Source organism: Periophthalmus magnuspinnatus, chromosome 16 (assembly GCF_009829125.3).
Source record: "Periophthalmus magnuspinnatus isolate fPerMag1 chromosome 16, fPerMag1.2.pri, whole genome shotgun sequence".
Lineage (NCBI taxonomy): Eukaryota > Metazoa > Chordata > Actinopteri > Gobiiformes > Gobiidae > Periophthalmus > Periophthalmus magnuspinnatus.
Window position 1 is genome coordinate 15,348,504 of NC_047141.1, and position 15,230 is coordinate 15,363,733.

The window sequence follows — 15,230 nt, forward strand, 5'->3', positions numbered from 1 at the left end:
GGATCATTCGGACCCACAACAACGAAGTACAGTTAGACAGAAGGATGGATAGAAATGCAGAAGTCACCAATATGGATGACACTAGGATCTTGAAAAGAAATCTAAGGGAAGTGGAGCAGGTGGGGGACACAGTGACGGAAAAAGGTATAGCATCAACAGAGCAAACAGATTGGACACTGATACGCTTATGCAAATATTACACTACGTACTTCAGTTCCCACAGCCCATTCTATAAAACAGCAATTTACACTGTCAATGTTCAGATTTATTCAGCTTGGACATGTGTTGCTAACTCCAATGTGAAATTCGTAACATTTTTGATGTGTGCATCAAAGATGTGCAGATGATTACATTTAGTTTTTAATTAAATTGACATGTTCTGACTCTGAACTTGTTATATTTGATATGAAATGCATTTGAGAGCTGAGGGCTCTTGTTTAAAGAGACATGACTTAGGACTCAAGAAACACAAATCACAAAAAAGTCTTTCCAAACTTTAGACAATGTTACTCCCTTATATTGTTTGATAAATACATGCAAATCCAGTTATACCACACAAAACTAGCCAAAAGCTGTCTTGCCCAAACTGCTCTAAGGTCCCAGCAGGCCAGCTGAAATCCTAATTACTCACAATCTCTTACAGTGCATGTTGTGCAATGGGCTACTTACTGCACCCTTGTCCAAGAAGTTGTTGTTAAACTCCACAAACTGTTTCTTGGTTTCTTTGGCACTGAGGTTTTTAAGGAGCTCCCCATGGAGGTAACACAGCTGAGGAAAGACACAACGATTAGTTAGCGTATTTTTTACCTTTAGTAAACTATACTGTAGTATTGCAATATGTGTTGGCAGATGTATGTACTATGTTATTGCTACTATGCTATCAGCACTGTACGTTTGTCCAACCGCAAATTGGAAGAAACTTCAACTTCCTTGTTATTACAATAGTTATTTTTCTCATTGTTTACATGGACAGCAAATGACAAAAGACACCAAGGGAGGGGTGAGATGAGGTGTCATGGCTGTGGGAGGTGTAATGGTACCTACATGGGTCACTTAGTCAAAACAAAGTAGGACAAACACATACAGTAAAGAGCTTTTTTCATACGCTCACCAACAAGAAATTAGAAAAAACACTGATGTAGGTTGGGTGACAATTTGTTCCATTTGGAGGATTTAAAATGAATGAGGCCAATGGACAATTTTCTCTGCATGAATCCATCTGACCTCACTTTGCAAATAATAACAATACTTATTATCATTATAACATTATTTACTGTCCCTTTTAATAAATTCCAACAATGGGTCATTGAATTTGAACAATACCAAACTACCTGCTCCTTTTAAGCGAGATTTTTTTAACAGGTCTTTGTGGCATTATATTATTACCATTACATCATATTGTAGCAGTCAAATGCATTATGAGGATTATGCTGCCCAATTTAATTTTAGTATTGTGATGTATGTAGTAGGATTCTACCTATAACCCCAGTTTGATAAAGAATCACATGAACATGTTTCCGACGTCTAAACTACAGGTACAACTAGATCTGTCGTGATAATTACTATACCCACTTATCGTTCAATACATTATAGCCGGCTTAATACATTTTAGGCTCAATATTTATAGTTTGTACAATTTCTTTACAATAGTAGGGAAATTTTGTTAATTTGATGTAACATGAAAGTATTTGAGATGCAGGTCTCTTGAGATGAGGGTTGAAAAAAATCACTTCTATGGCTAACTATTGCTTCATTACTGCTGCTCATGTCTTTTAATGATGCTGTCTATTCAACAAAAAGGTTTACTAGGATTATCCTACTTTATTGTTATTGTAATAATAATAACTGCAGCTTATGCGATTTGATAATTACTCCAACTCAAATTTGATTTCAATTAGATTGCGATACATTGTGCAGCTCTAGATTACACATAATAATAAAATAATCACACACTATCATGCTCTATACATCTACAGTCTTCAGCCTTAACAAACCTGACATTTATGAGTGTGTAATAACTGACTACTGCTACAGGCAAAAGGTCTTTGTATTTCACATCAGACACCACGGGTATTATGTAACATCTTTTAGGTACAGAGTAGTTTACATTCTGCGTGGGTCAGTATAGCTATTACACTATGCTTCAACCATTTCCTTGGTTATTTCTGTGTTTATTTTTAATTATCTTTATTTACACAAAGGTTATATTTTACTGCACACAAGTTATTGTATTGTATGAGTATATTAAAAAAGTCGCAATACATTTGTGACATATTATGCAAGTCGTGTTTCCAAATAGGTCCATATAGATAACGATAAAGAGGAAGGAAGGCTACAGAGCATATGCATATGACACTAACTTGGGTTGTAAAAGAAAACGTATCTCTAAGAAGGCCAGGCAGTGCGCCAGGCAAACTGCATTACTTTTTCTTCAGTAGGAGTTATTGCTTGGTATAATTTTATTATACATATTTTTGTCTGTATTATTGCTTCATTGTCATTGGGATGACAAGGGCTGCAACTGCGGGGAGTCAACTATTAAAATACTAAAATGACTATTTTAACAATTGTTAGTTGTTTTAAAAAATAAGATAGTGGCATTATTAAATAAATATGTAATACAAAAGATAAACAAATTGTGATTTTAAGCAATATCACAAAAGCCAGTATATTTCTTATCTTTACCTGGCTAAAAATCTATTCAAAAATCTTAATATACAATAGAAATAATAATTTGACTATTCAAATAATATAAAAAAAAAAGTTGAAGTCCTACCTAGTACTTCAGGAAAAAAAAACAAAAACAAAAAAAACAACTCAAAAAAGGAAATAAAGGTCACCTTTATACAGTGAAATTCTTTGGTACTACATATGTCATGATTACTCAGATCAATAATCATGATATTTAGGTCACAATATAATCATAAGAAGCAAAAATAAGTAAGCTATACTTTAAAATTTAGCCTACGTGTAAAGTGCTTTTGACTATAACTGTTTATGTCACGTCAATGTTATATCATTCAGAAAGTTTGATTTTATAAAGATGGTCACACACATAGAAGAAAAACTGACCTATTAAGGATTTCACTGTTGCTTGGACAAAGTATCAATAATTGGAAATAATCATTAAATTGTGATATTTCTTCCCACAATAATTGTAGTGCTCGAATTTGATATCATGATGCCTATTTGGTGCACACTTCCAGATCTTACCAAAGGCGCAGGGTCGAACTGGAGGATGACATGTTGGATGAAGGCAAGCAGGTGTGCTGGGTGGTCCTTTAGCTGGTCTATAGAACTGAAATATTTACACTGATCGTCCCCCACCTAGGAAATTTCACAAAAAACACGACACAAGGATTTAATAATCATTCAAAGAAAATTTTATTGTGCAATGCACATTGACTCACATCATTGAGATCGTTCTCAAAGTCCTCATCCTCAGCCCCGATGATGCTCATGGCTGGGTTAGAGCTGTGAGCCCCAAACACACCCCGCTGCAGAAGACAATCAACAGAGAGGTCATGTTAGGTGCAGTAAGTTAATGTTTTAATGGTGAAATCCGGGGACCTGTCAAACACAAGAACATATAAGAGCAGACAGTCTGGATCAGAAAATGAAAAAAAGTCGACGTGTTCTATTGCTCATGAATTTTCAAAAGAAGGATTAGATGAGCCAGGCAAGAAATAGTAGCTATAAGGCTAAAAATAATTTGGGCTGGGTTATATTATGCAAATCAATAAACTTCCTATATGTGAATTGCTATATGAATCTTTTTTATGTAAAATGCTGTTACTTTTTACCTTTTTATTATTTTAATACAACATTCTTAAATAAGCCTTTAAGTATTAATTCTATATAATTCTATTCATCTCTTCTGTACCACTGCTAGATAGACTGCGATGGCAAAGGACATTGTGATTTCCCACAGGCCAAAATCTTTTTACACTTTTCAGGACTTGGGAGATATGCAATATGCAATATCATGGAGCCTTTGTCCATTTATGTACACTAATGCGAAAGTGACTGCTGATGCCAATCCTTGCCTTTGAAATCCATGAATGGAGGGGGAAAAAAACGCGTCAGAGCCAGCGGTAACCAATTTTCCCCTCACTCTCCACCCCCCCCCCCCCCACCACCACTTCCCCCTGTGCACACACACCCAAAAGCACACAAACAAAACACCCCAGTATTCTGTCCACCAAAGGCCAGAGACCCGGGGCCGCCACCAGGGAACACCCAAAGACTGTACAGAAAACATCAAACGGCGACAAACAAGTTCTATTGTCCAGCATAAGAAAGAGCTGAAGTTGTGGTTGTTGTATCAAATATTATGAGTGGGAACTGAGAAATCGCTTAGTGGTTAAACTTTACACATACATGGAAGTTTGTAAACAGCTGCAGCTCATGGCCTGAATAAAAATGTGCAAATAATGACAGGGAGGAGGGCGACAACCTGCGCAGAGGTCAAGGTAAGCTCTGGCAGAAACGACAGGGAATCAAACAGAGGGAGAGGGGGAGAGAGGGAGAGAGGGTGGGGGGGGGGACTGAGATAGACTGTGGAGAATGTGGTCATTCATGGTCATATACAGTGGGCTGAGAAAAGGCCAGCGGTAGAGCAACATGTGTAGGAGGGGTTAGCAAAACAGACACTGGGCTAGCACACGGACACACACCAACACACACCACAAGATCACATGCACAAACTGTGGCTACAATCCTTCCTAGCATCCGAGACAAGCTAGCAGCAACTGTCAGTGTTCAAGATGTTTAAAAACAGATGCATAACTAGAAATATTAAAATTTGAGAATTTTTTGATTTTTTGAAAAATAATGCATTTTGTTTTCACCATTATTAGTCTGTTACTCTGCAAGAAGGTTTAATCAAATAGCAATAATTAGATTTAGATTTTTAAAGGACAGACTGACTAAACACTCTTTTATAGTAATTCACTAGGGTCAAAATATGTATATGTATTTTTATAATAGGTTGAATTCATGTGACATTACAACATTCTTGAATGCCTAAAGCCTAAAATTGAGCCAGTCAGAGTTCTTTGGTAGAAATTGCTGTTTAACTGTCATTACTGGGCCTGTCCACATGAAACAAAAACCGGCACAAAATTCAATGTCTTCTCTGTCAGCATAAATAAAAAAGTGAAATAATTTTTCACCTTAGCCTCAGAAAAGTGGCATCATTATTCAACTGATTGTTGTCACTTGAAATACACATTTCTGTTTGAATATTTCTTTTAAAAAGTAGGTCACCATCTAAGATTATGACATAATCAAATTTTAGAACGAACGCAACCTATCGCAAAACATCACGAATGTTAATTCGTGATGTTATGAATGTTAATAGTATGAAAACCTGAATAAAATGATGTCTGGTCTGTAACACTTTATGAAGGTCTGCACTGGGCTCCTAGTGCTTCTCTTTTTTCAGAGCACCTACAAACATGTTTTTAAAGGTTAGGCTAAAGCAGGAGGAGAAAAGGGTGCTAAGCCTCCTGGGAACAAGGAAATGTCACATGACATAACAACTGTTAAGAATGTCTGAGTTTTGTCTCAATTTAAAATAATACTGGACTTGTGGAAGTTAGAAAAAAATAGTTAAGACATTAATGACATTGCATTTGGACTAATATAAAATAAACTTGGAACTATTTGTTTTTCTTTTTCTCATGTGTTGACAATAACAAACCTCCTTATTACTAGATACTGCAACTATCCGTGATGGCTAGGGCGAAGGCATGTGTACAGTAGCGGCTAGGGAGAAGTTCATAAGTGGGAGGTCATTTGCGCTGCTGTTTCTGGGAGTGGGAGTCTCTTGTGCCCAGAAGGAGCCAAATGTTGCATTCCGGCATATGGCACAGTTCAGAAAACAAGCGGTCCGTCTGAAGTTTTAATAGCACTAGCTCCCCCTTCACCTTTATCACTGTATGGGCGTCGTTGTGTTTGTGTCTATGCGGGGGTGTTAGCTTTAGCAGGGTTACCGTTAGCCTAGCCTTGGTCCACTCAGCGCTGTGGACAGGGGCTCACCGCAGCTGCCCTCCCTCACATCACATTCCACCACTAACTAAGTGTCAGGTGGCATCAATCTAATGATAGCCATCAAGCGTACGTGCCTTTGTTTATGTGTGTGTGTGTTATGGGTGAATGTGAGGAGGGAGGGGCATTTGCGCGTGATGGTTGGAGCTGCACTGTACATGTATACAGTCAGTGTATCGAGTGTAAATGTGTGTTCATTGATGACAACTGGACAGTGTTCCTAAAGGGGGAGGCACAGTATCACATTAAAGGCAACAGTTGAGAAGTGGGAAAAACTGAAAGCCACAAAAAACAGACAAAAACTAAAAATGTTAAATTGACACAAAACATATTTTATTATGAATTATCATTTTTACATTACATTTTTGAATTTTCAGTGTATGATGTTATGTTCATTTATTGTTATAGTTAGTTGATCTGTTTGATAGTTTTTATTCATTTGCATACATCAGGTAAATATGATCATTTCCAAAAAGCACTGTTTTTAGACCTCCTGAACATTTGGACAGACCTGCTAAAATGTCTGCGCCTGGTTGACAAGGTACAGAGGGTGTAATAACATCACGTCACTCGCACATCGTCCCTTATGCAAACCCCCATTGTGAGAATGTCAATATGATGGGATGTTAGTAGAATCCCTCAGAGTCAAGAGACGGGATCTCACCCCAAAAAGGGCATCCTCAGCATCCATAGTGCAAGCAACGGGAGCACCTGTCAATTAAGCCCCTGTAATAACATGACACTGACTGTCAGTGTGATGGTTAGCAAGTTTCAAAATAACACAATACACCATCAAATCCATTTTAGCAACTTATATCTTTTGTATTAAAACAGCACGGGAAAAAGATCTACATTCTTGGACAACAAGACAATATCAGCAAATGAAAAGAGACGTTTTTGCTCATGGTTCACTAAAGACTTCTGAAAATGCCACAATAAGAGACTACAGTACAGAGACTTGTGGCTCAGCTGCGATTGCACAGGAAATGTCAAGGACAAAAAGTCTGAAGTAGCAATCTCATAAATTGAAAACATGCCCGGCCTGCGATGCATTATCTCATCATGCTCATTATCATGCTTAATATGGTTATGTCCTATCAACTATTGTAGCATTTCCCTACAGAAACATGGAAGAGATGGAAAAGATTAAACAATGCATTAACAGAACAATAAGCAAAAATTTGGGCTTTAACATCGTAAAGTAGTAGAGAGTAAATTAAATCACGATGATAGTCCATCTGTAGAAGTTACTTTCCCACTGAGAATTTATATACATTTTTATTATGCCGTGTCCTACTATTGTAATTAAACAAACATAGTAAACTAACTGAAGCTAAAGAGACCAGGACATTAATGCTACCTGCAGAAGAACACTGAGCAGAGGAGCTCCAAACTTAGCCGTGAGCAGGCCACATGTCTATTATACAGGTCACATGTGGCGTTCACAATAGGCCATGTCCTGTCCTCTCCATACTATGAGGGCAGAGGACTAAAATAGGCTAGCTGAAGCTGACCCTGTTTGGGCTGCTGTTTATCTGGCTCTCTCATCAACACCATTAGCCTAAGTCTGAGGGGTGTTCCTCATTGAACCGTGCTATCCCTGCTCACCACCTAAAAGCAGAAGAAGAAAATAACTGGGGAGGGGGGCAAGGTGGCAAAAGGAGAGGCACACAGACAGGAAGTGGGTGTAATTTCCTCAGGAAGCGATCAAAGCCATTTCCTGCAGGACCTATCAGATGGGGAGAGAAGACTGAGGGAATATGGGAGCAAGAGGGAGTATTTGGTATAAAGCATGCATTAAAGAATAAACCCTGGTGCCATGCTTAGCTCTGTCCACATGGGAACCATAAAAGGAAGTTTGCACGAAGCATGAAAAAATAAGACTGGTGATAAAAAATGAGGAAGGAGAAAGAAAGGCAAAGCGTGAATAGACCAAAGTGACCTAAGACATTAACTATTTAACTTCTTAACTTGTTGCATTCAAGTGGCTTTTGCTGGCAGTACGAAGCAAGACTTTGACTGCAAGCACTACAGCCTATACAAATCCTATAGACTAAACAGAAAGAGAAGCAGAGGGGCCTCACGAAGAGGGTGGAGAAGAAATTAAAAGAGGGGACACACAGAGGCAGGAAATGAGAAACAAGGTAGCAATGGTGGAAAAGGGGCAAAACAGTCTGGTCTGGTCACCGGTCATGTTAGAACCAGGAAACTACTCTGTTTAAACTTTGTAACCTGCCACATAACAAGGGCATTGTGGTGTGAAAGGTACAAAACCACATCCTATAGTCCAGAGTCTATCATTGTGCAAATAATGTTGAGATTACAAATGGGAGTAAGAGCGAGGCAGGAGATTTGAAGAAATGTGTGGTGCAAATGGTGGTTGTTTGAACTCAGGGGAAAAAAATGAAAAATAGCTTATTTAATACATGACTGAAGGCAAAACATTAGAGTTTATTTACACTTTACAGTCCTGCAGTACAGAGGGCAGGACATGGCACAGAATTTGACAACTCTTACAAGTATCTGATACCCTACATCAACAAATACCACTGCAGACTTATTTACTTATAATAATGCATTACAAAAGTTATATTTCTGCTGAGTGACTGGTTATTTATCCTGCAACTAACTACACAACAGCTTTGTATAAATAAAAGCTCAAACATTATAAGATGTTCAGAACCAACAATGCCCAGTAAATAGTCTCATTACATCAATTTATAGGCCCAACCAGCATATTTTAGATATTTATATTTTAGCCGACACTAATAACTAATGTCAGTATCGAATTGGCGCATCCCAAGTAAAAAGGACCAACATCTGTCTAGCATATCAGGTCCAAAACAATCTGCAAAGCTTCTAATGAGTTGGTTTTGATTCTAAAAAGAAAATCAATATTGCCATCGCCATGAAAAAAACTGTACTGTCATGCCTATGAACACAATGGCAGCAGAGATCAAAAGAGAAACTTTGAAGTTATAAGGGAACCATAACCATAAACATTCAGCTACAGCCATCCAGCAACAATTTATTTTTCAACTACATAAATATGCAATCTGTTATGTTGAATAAGTTGTTTATCTGATTTATTGTAACTCTGTCTGAGCAAACTTTAAGATAAGATAACATTTTATTGATCTCAAGCAGGGATATTTGCTTGGCAGGTCTTCAAACGGGATAAAATGTGCATGCAAGCAAAAAGTAGCAGTCTGGACAAAAGTAAGTTATAGGCTACAAATGGGGATGCGTCGTAAAATGCTAATGCTAACATTAATGCAGTTCAGTCATGGTTTGTGGACAGTTTCTAAGTGATGCAGCAGATGAGGCCGAGACAGGCTTGTTCCACATTACATCATTAAGGGAATGTGATAGCCTTCTAGCTTAGATGAATGACTGTGCAATGTAATATGGACTACAACATAATATAATAGTGTTGTTTTTCTAGATGAATCCTGGTTTAGCGGCATCCATGCACTTTCACTCTAGGTAGCTATGCATTATTCAGGCTACTTGGCTACGCTGAAAGTTGAGAAGCAAGTTATTGTACATAATATGGGCTCTGAGATGAGACGTAAGCCTGTCGCGGTAACACAATTTGAAGTATGATATATTTCTGAAAAAAATATAGATGATAAACGAGAATATAAATTGTAAAATACATTTTTTTTAAAGAAAATTCTATATGTACAATATTGTTAATGAACATGAACTGCAATAAATAAATGAATTGCTTAAAGGGCCTATATTAAGCTGTTTTCTGATCTATGTTATAATGTTGTTTCCTCATCAAAAACATACCTGGAGTAGTTTTTTTGTTTTGTTTCATTCACACATGTTTAACACACAAACCATGCATATTTAAGCTGTTCTTTCAAATGGAAAACAGTCTGTTCCACCTTGTGATGTCATGTGGTAATACAGAAACTGCTCCACTGTGTTTTTAAACTCTATACACTTTAACTAGAATCATTTGGATAATTTCAGCCCTGAAGGTAGTTGGTAACTTGAAACAGAGCATTTTGAAGTTTGGAGATGTAGACAGACAAAAAAAAAAAAGGATTACTCAAACAAGGATTTTTTTTGATGATGTAACAACATTATAACTCACAAGAATCTATTTTGCGTAATATAGGACCTTTAATGAGTCGTAAAAGTTTATTCAACCCTCCACAGCTCAAATCTGATAATAGCACAGAAAAATAATAAAAAGTTCTCCACTAGTACAACAAGAAAATGAAGAAACAACATTGTAGCAAAAACTTTAATTTGGCATAATGTTTGACCGCTAACACCACAGGCCAACTTGAAGTGAGAGTAACAAGGAGAAGTCATGATAAATCTTTCGGCACATAACAAGGCAAAGTCATTTACTTGCATGGTGTTTTCTTCATTGACATTACTCTTATGATTGGTCAGGGAGTCTTGAACAGAGCACTGGCCAGGAGCTACTAGGAAAAACCTTTCACCAAATTTCCTGTCGCATCATAGCCAAAGCATAAACCACAGTTTACAAACTTAACTTAGAGTTCAGTGATACCTCTATAACCTAACATTAACAAGAAGACTAAAGACATCTAATGACTTGAGCCAGCCTGGCAAAGCTTGAGCTTCATACATTGTGAGAAGTGAAAAAGCAATAGCAATGGGTGGGTTCCTGAGTGACGTAGGTGAGGAAAAAAAAAAACAACAACTTGTCAAACCTTTCCTCTAACCTAGGTGTTTTGTCGCTCCTTTTTTCCTCTTGCTCTCTCTCTCTCTCTCCAAACGCACCTCCACATCCTCCACCTAAAAATCTAAAAGAAAAAAGGTCCCTTGTACAAATGCTCCAGAACAGACCTCCACATTCAGAGTGGGCAGACAAGGCCCAATTATGTCATTTAACAAGCATTACGCTGTGGCTAAAATAAGATTATAGCCAAGAGTGAACGGGAAACACAGCAGGTCCTTTCACAGCTTCACAGGAGAGTTTGGTGCATGTTTGTCCTTTTGTCTCACATGTCATGTTATACAATATAACCTACTGCAACTTATATACACACACAGGCCAAAAAAACTCACCACCAAAAAAAAAAAAAACAGGTCACACTCCAATATTTCGTTGGACCACTTTTAGCTTTGATTACGGCACGCATTCCCTGTGGCACTTCTCCAGCACATCCCAAAGATTCTCAATGAGGTTAAAGTCTGGACTCTGTGGTGGACAATCCATGTGTGAAAATTATGTCTCATGCTCCTGAACCACTCTTTCACAATTTGAGCCCGATGACTCCTGTCATTGTCATCGTGGAATATGCCCGTGCCATCAGGGAAGAAAAAATCCATTAATGGAATAACCTGGTCATTCAGTATATTCAGGTGTCAGCTGACCTCATTCTTTGAGCACAGACTGTTGCTGAACCTAGACCTGACCAACTGCAGCGACCCCAACATATTTGCTTAGTTAAATCCAGGTGGCGACTTTTTATTGTGCAGGCCGTGTGTGTGTGTAAATTATATATATATATATATATATATATATATATATATATATATAAAAGCCAGAATCTATGTCTCTCTTTCAGCAATGGTCTAAGAATCATATATGGCAGAAGTCAATGCAGAATTGGTGAATGGCAATAACCAGTTTAGCCCAGGGCTGCTGTGGCTACACCTGTGTCAAGTGTGAGAAGTGAATTAATAGTGATTGGGAAACTTTGAGCGATTAGAACAATATTACTTAACCAGGTCTGAGCCTGAGTACAAATGTATTCTCATAGCAAACTGTTCCCATCCCAAACTCTTATTACACCAGAATTACAATTTCATTAATCCGTTTAGGATTCACTGATTTAGCTCACAAACAATGAAAACTATGCAACAAACACCCCCCCTTGCTGTTGTATCAAACATTTCATCATAGGTCAACACAATGTCCCTAAATAGCCTCTTATGATCATTTCCTTTTTCAACCAAAGTTCAAACCTCTTCTTCAACAAAGTGAGACCCCACCCAAAGGTGTCCTCCTCCCTCTCCTCTCCTCTCACCCCTGTATAGAGGTCAGTGGCTGCACGGAAACATAGGCCAGGGCCAATCGACTGGCATGGATTGGCAGCTCGCACTAACCTCCAGCTCAGCTCTAACTGCTTCCATGTGTGTTTGTGTGTGCATGGAGCAGTAATTATGAACTTTGATTTACATTTGGAACAAGAACAACAGGCTGTTCATTTCTACTTGTTCTTATGTGTGGGATATTGATATTTAGCATTTGGAATATATATAAAGCAGCTCTTGAATATTTTAGAAGGAATTTTGCTAAAGCTTTTGGCTTAACAATGCCTAAATGCCTTCAAACTAGTGCATAAGCACACCTTGGTTCATAATGTTGCCAATCATGTTCAACCCAGAAAAAAACTCCCAGAAATGCACCAAGAAGAAAAACCTGCAACCTGAACACAAACAAGTTTTTAAAAAAAACAACAACAACAATTTACTTCTACAAAGAATTCATTATTGTAAACCTTTTTTACTGATGGTGGCAACACATAACACAGGCTAAACAGATTTTCAAATATTACAATAACGTATGCAAATAGAATTGTTTTTATGCCACTAAAGCGTCCCATTCAAATGACTCAATAGTGTCCTAACATTTAGACTGCAATGTTTTCTACACGGAAATAAACTCTTCTTCATTACAAATGTGTGAGGTCAGCTGTCAATTATAAGGCATTAGTGGAATCTTGGTCCACAGACTGCAGGTGCCATAGCTTCACCCATTTTCAGGGTCAGAGCACCAATGTCTGATGGTAGTGCAGTGTAAACTAGGCTCTTAAGGGCATCCAGAGCCACTTCAACCGTCAGATTATCACCCAATCACATGATAATACTCTAACTGAGGATTAGAGCCGTGCAATTGATCAAATGTCAATACTCATTTCAATTACAGCCTAAAATCTATAACAAAAACTGTTTTCTTTTACTTAACTCTATTGTTTATGTGAATGTACCTCTCAAAATCTGGAGTAAAAGCCACACAATATTACCAATAGTGAGTCTATACTTTATCTACAGTACAAATACCATTACAAGTACAAGCCAAAAGATAGTATTTTGCATAAATGAGCAGCTCTGGGATTTAGTTTTTCAAAATGTTGAGGTGGAAATATTACGCTACAATAAGGGGTGCAAGATATTAGCATCTAATTTAAAGCAAACATTTAGTGCATTTGCACTACTTAGTAACTGACCAACAAGCTATTTCTGCAGTAAACTATTTGCTAACCTTCTGAAAAAACACATGAACTGCAATAAATATGACGCAAAGGTTTTAACACAAGGTGGCAGATTCAGTGTCATAATACGGTAGAGCTGTGTAATTAATCAAATTACAATTATGAGTATTGCTTTACTTACAATTTACAACAATTGCATAACCCAGTAATTAAAATATTAACATTAACACGTGTTTCAATGTGCCCGTTCTCATTTTTTTCTAGATGCTTAGAGATGAATAAACTTGAAATGTAATTAATATTTAATTTATTATTTATTTATTACTGTAATTTTAGTGACAGGCCTATATTGTGAGCAAAGACGCTCCTGCAGTCTGAAGACCTCTTACCTTCCTCACCCTCCATACTAGGGATGTAGTTGACTAAAGAAATTTTTGGTCAACTAAAGACATGCCCTGCCGATTGATTAGTCAATTAAAAATGGGGCGTGGCAAAAAACCCTCAAAACTATGAAGTATCTCTCTGGATCTGATCCAAGTTGCATTCACAATTGCACTGGGTCTCATGTAAAAACAACTATTTATGAAGAACATAGTACAAGGAAATAATGTATTTATATAAAGACATTAAACTTTTGAATTATGAGTTTAATGTGACTTTTAAATAAATACCAAAAAATACCAAAAAATAAAAATAAAAATACCGACTAACTTCTCCTTTCTGCTTTTGTCCCATATAAACTCTTCTAACCCACATAAAATGATGAGTCGACTATAGTGCTGTCAGGATACTAAAATTTCTAACTCGATTTCGATACTAAGGAATAGACCTAATACTCAATACCAGTACTACGCTGACAATAAAAAAGACACTTGTTCTTTAGACAATAGAATGTAATTTTCAATATTAAATCATTGTGCTTTCTTTTATATTACTATGTGGCCTTATATCTGTATAATCCCTCAGTCGCCCAGGTAGGTTCCATAATGGTCCATGGGTCTATACTAGTCTATGTGTTTTATACTTGTTCTGATACAGCACAAGATTATTCTAAAGCTATTCAGGAAAGGTTAATCTGTCCTGTGAATGTGACTTTCTTTTAGTATCAATACCTGTTCATGTCAGCATCTAGTTTCAATACTAGTTTCAGTATCGATTAGTATCTAATTTGACAACCCTAGTCGACTAAAACATATTCTTGTCGACAAAGACGCCATCGATAATGAATCGATTAAACGACTAAAGGCCTGCAGCCAGACTCCATACCCTCCTTACACGGCATCTGTCACCCCTCAACAGTAAACACATGGACCGAGGTGACGGCTGCTTCTTTCCAGCCTGACCCCTCCAATGAAAGGGCCCATTCTGTGCTCTACCCCCTTACTCACCCTCCGACACAGCAGCCTGCCAGCCTCCAGCTCTCTGACTCAACACTTGGACAGACGCACACGTACCACTATTTCCACTCTCTGTAAAGCAGCAGAGGCCTAGGCACACTTGCATGAACTGGTGAAGGGTTGGGACAATAAAGATTTTACTAATGGAGAGGCGGTCTAGGCCGAGGAGGTATCTAAACCAGCAACTTGTTTGGCTTTACACACTTGTACTAAGATTACAGAGATGGAGTCTAGGGATGGGATAATATCTTGTTGGATGAATTTGCCAAAAATGTATGCACATGTGTGGAAAATTATCTTGTGACCTTTTTTCCATCTGGGTTTATTTGCTTTGGACAAAAATAAAAGTCAACACTGCCGAGTTATATCTCTTGAAAAGCAGTAGATCCAAAAATAAGCCAAAAAATGAAAGGTCAAAACTGAACTGAACTGCTCAATTAACTTATTATTAAGACACAATTTCATCTTGTCTTGTTCTCGTGGACCCAAGCTCGTGTCTCAATCGTGTGTGGTCCCATCCTCATAGAGTCTGGTGGCAATGGCAGTCATTATGGTGTTGTCAATATACTGA

At 37.6% G+C, this 15,230-nt stretch overlaps 1 protein-coding gene across 2 annotated transcripts in view; it reads right to left on the reverse strand.

Annotated features, from left to right (window-relative positions):
- The window catches only part of arhgef1b (Rho guanine nucleotide exchange factor (GEF) 1b), a 31,184-nt gene that overhangs the window by 12,206 nt on the left and 3,748 nt on the right, over positions 1-15,230 (reverse strand). For both annotated transcript variants that reach the window (XM_055227554.1, XM_055227553.1), the window contains exons 2-4: positions 3,411-3,497; positions 3,214-3,327; positions 670-768 (exon numbers count right to left, since the gene is read on the reverse strand). In XM_055227554.1, coding sequence (XP_055083529.1) covers positions 670-768; positions 3,214-3,327; positions 3,411-3,461 — 264 coding nt within the window. In that variant the 5' untranslated portion in view covers positions 3,462-3,497. The remainder of the gene's footprint in view (positions 1-669; positions 769-3,213; positions 3,328-3,410; positions 3,498-15,230) is intronic.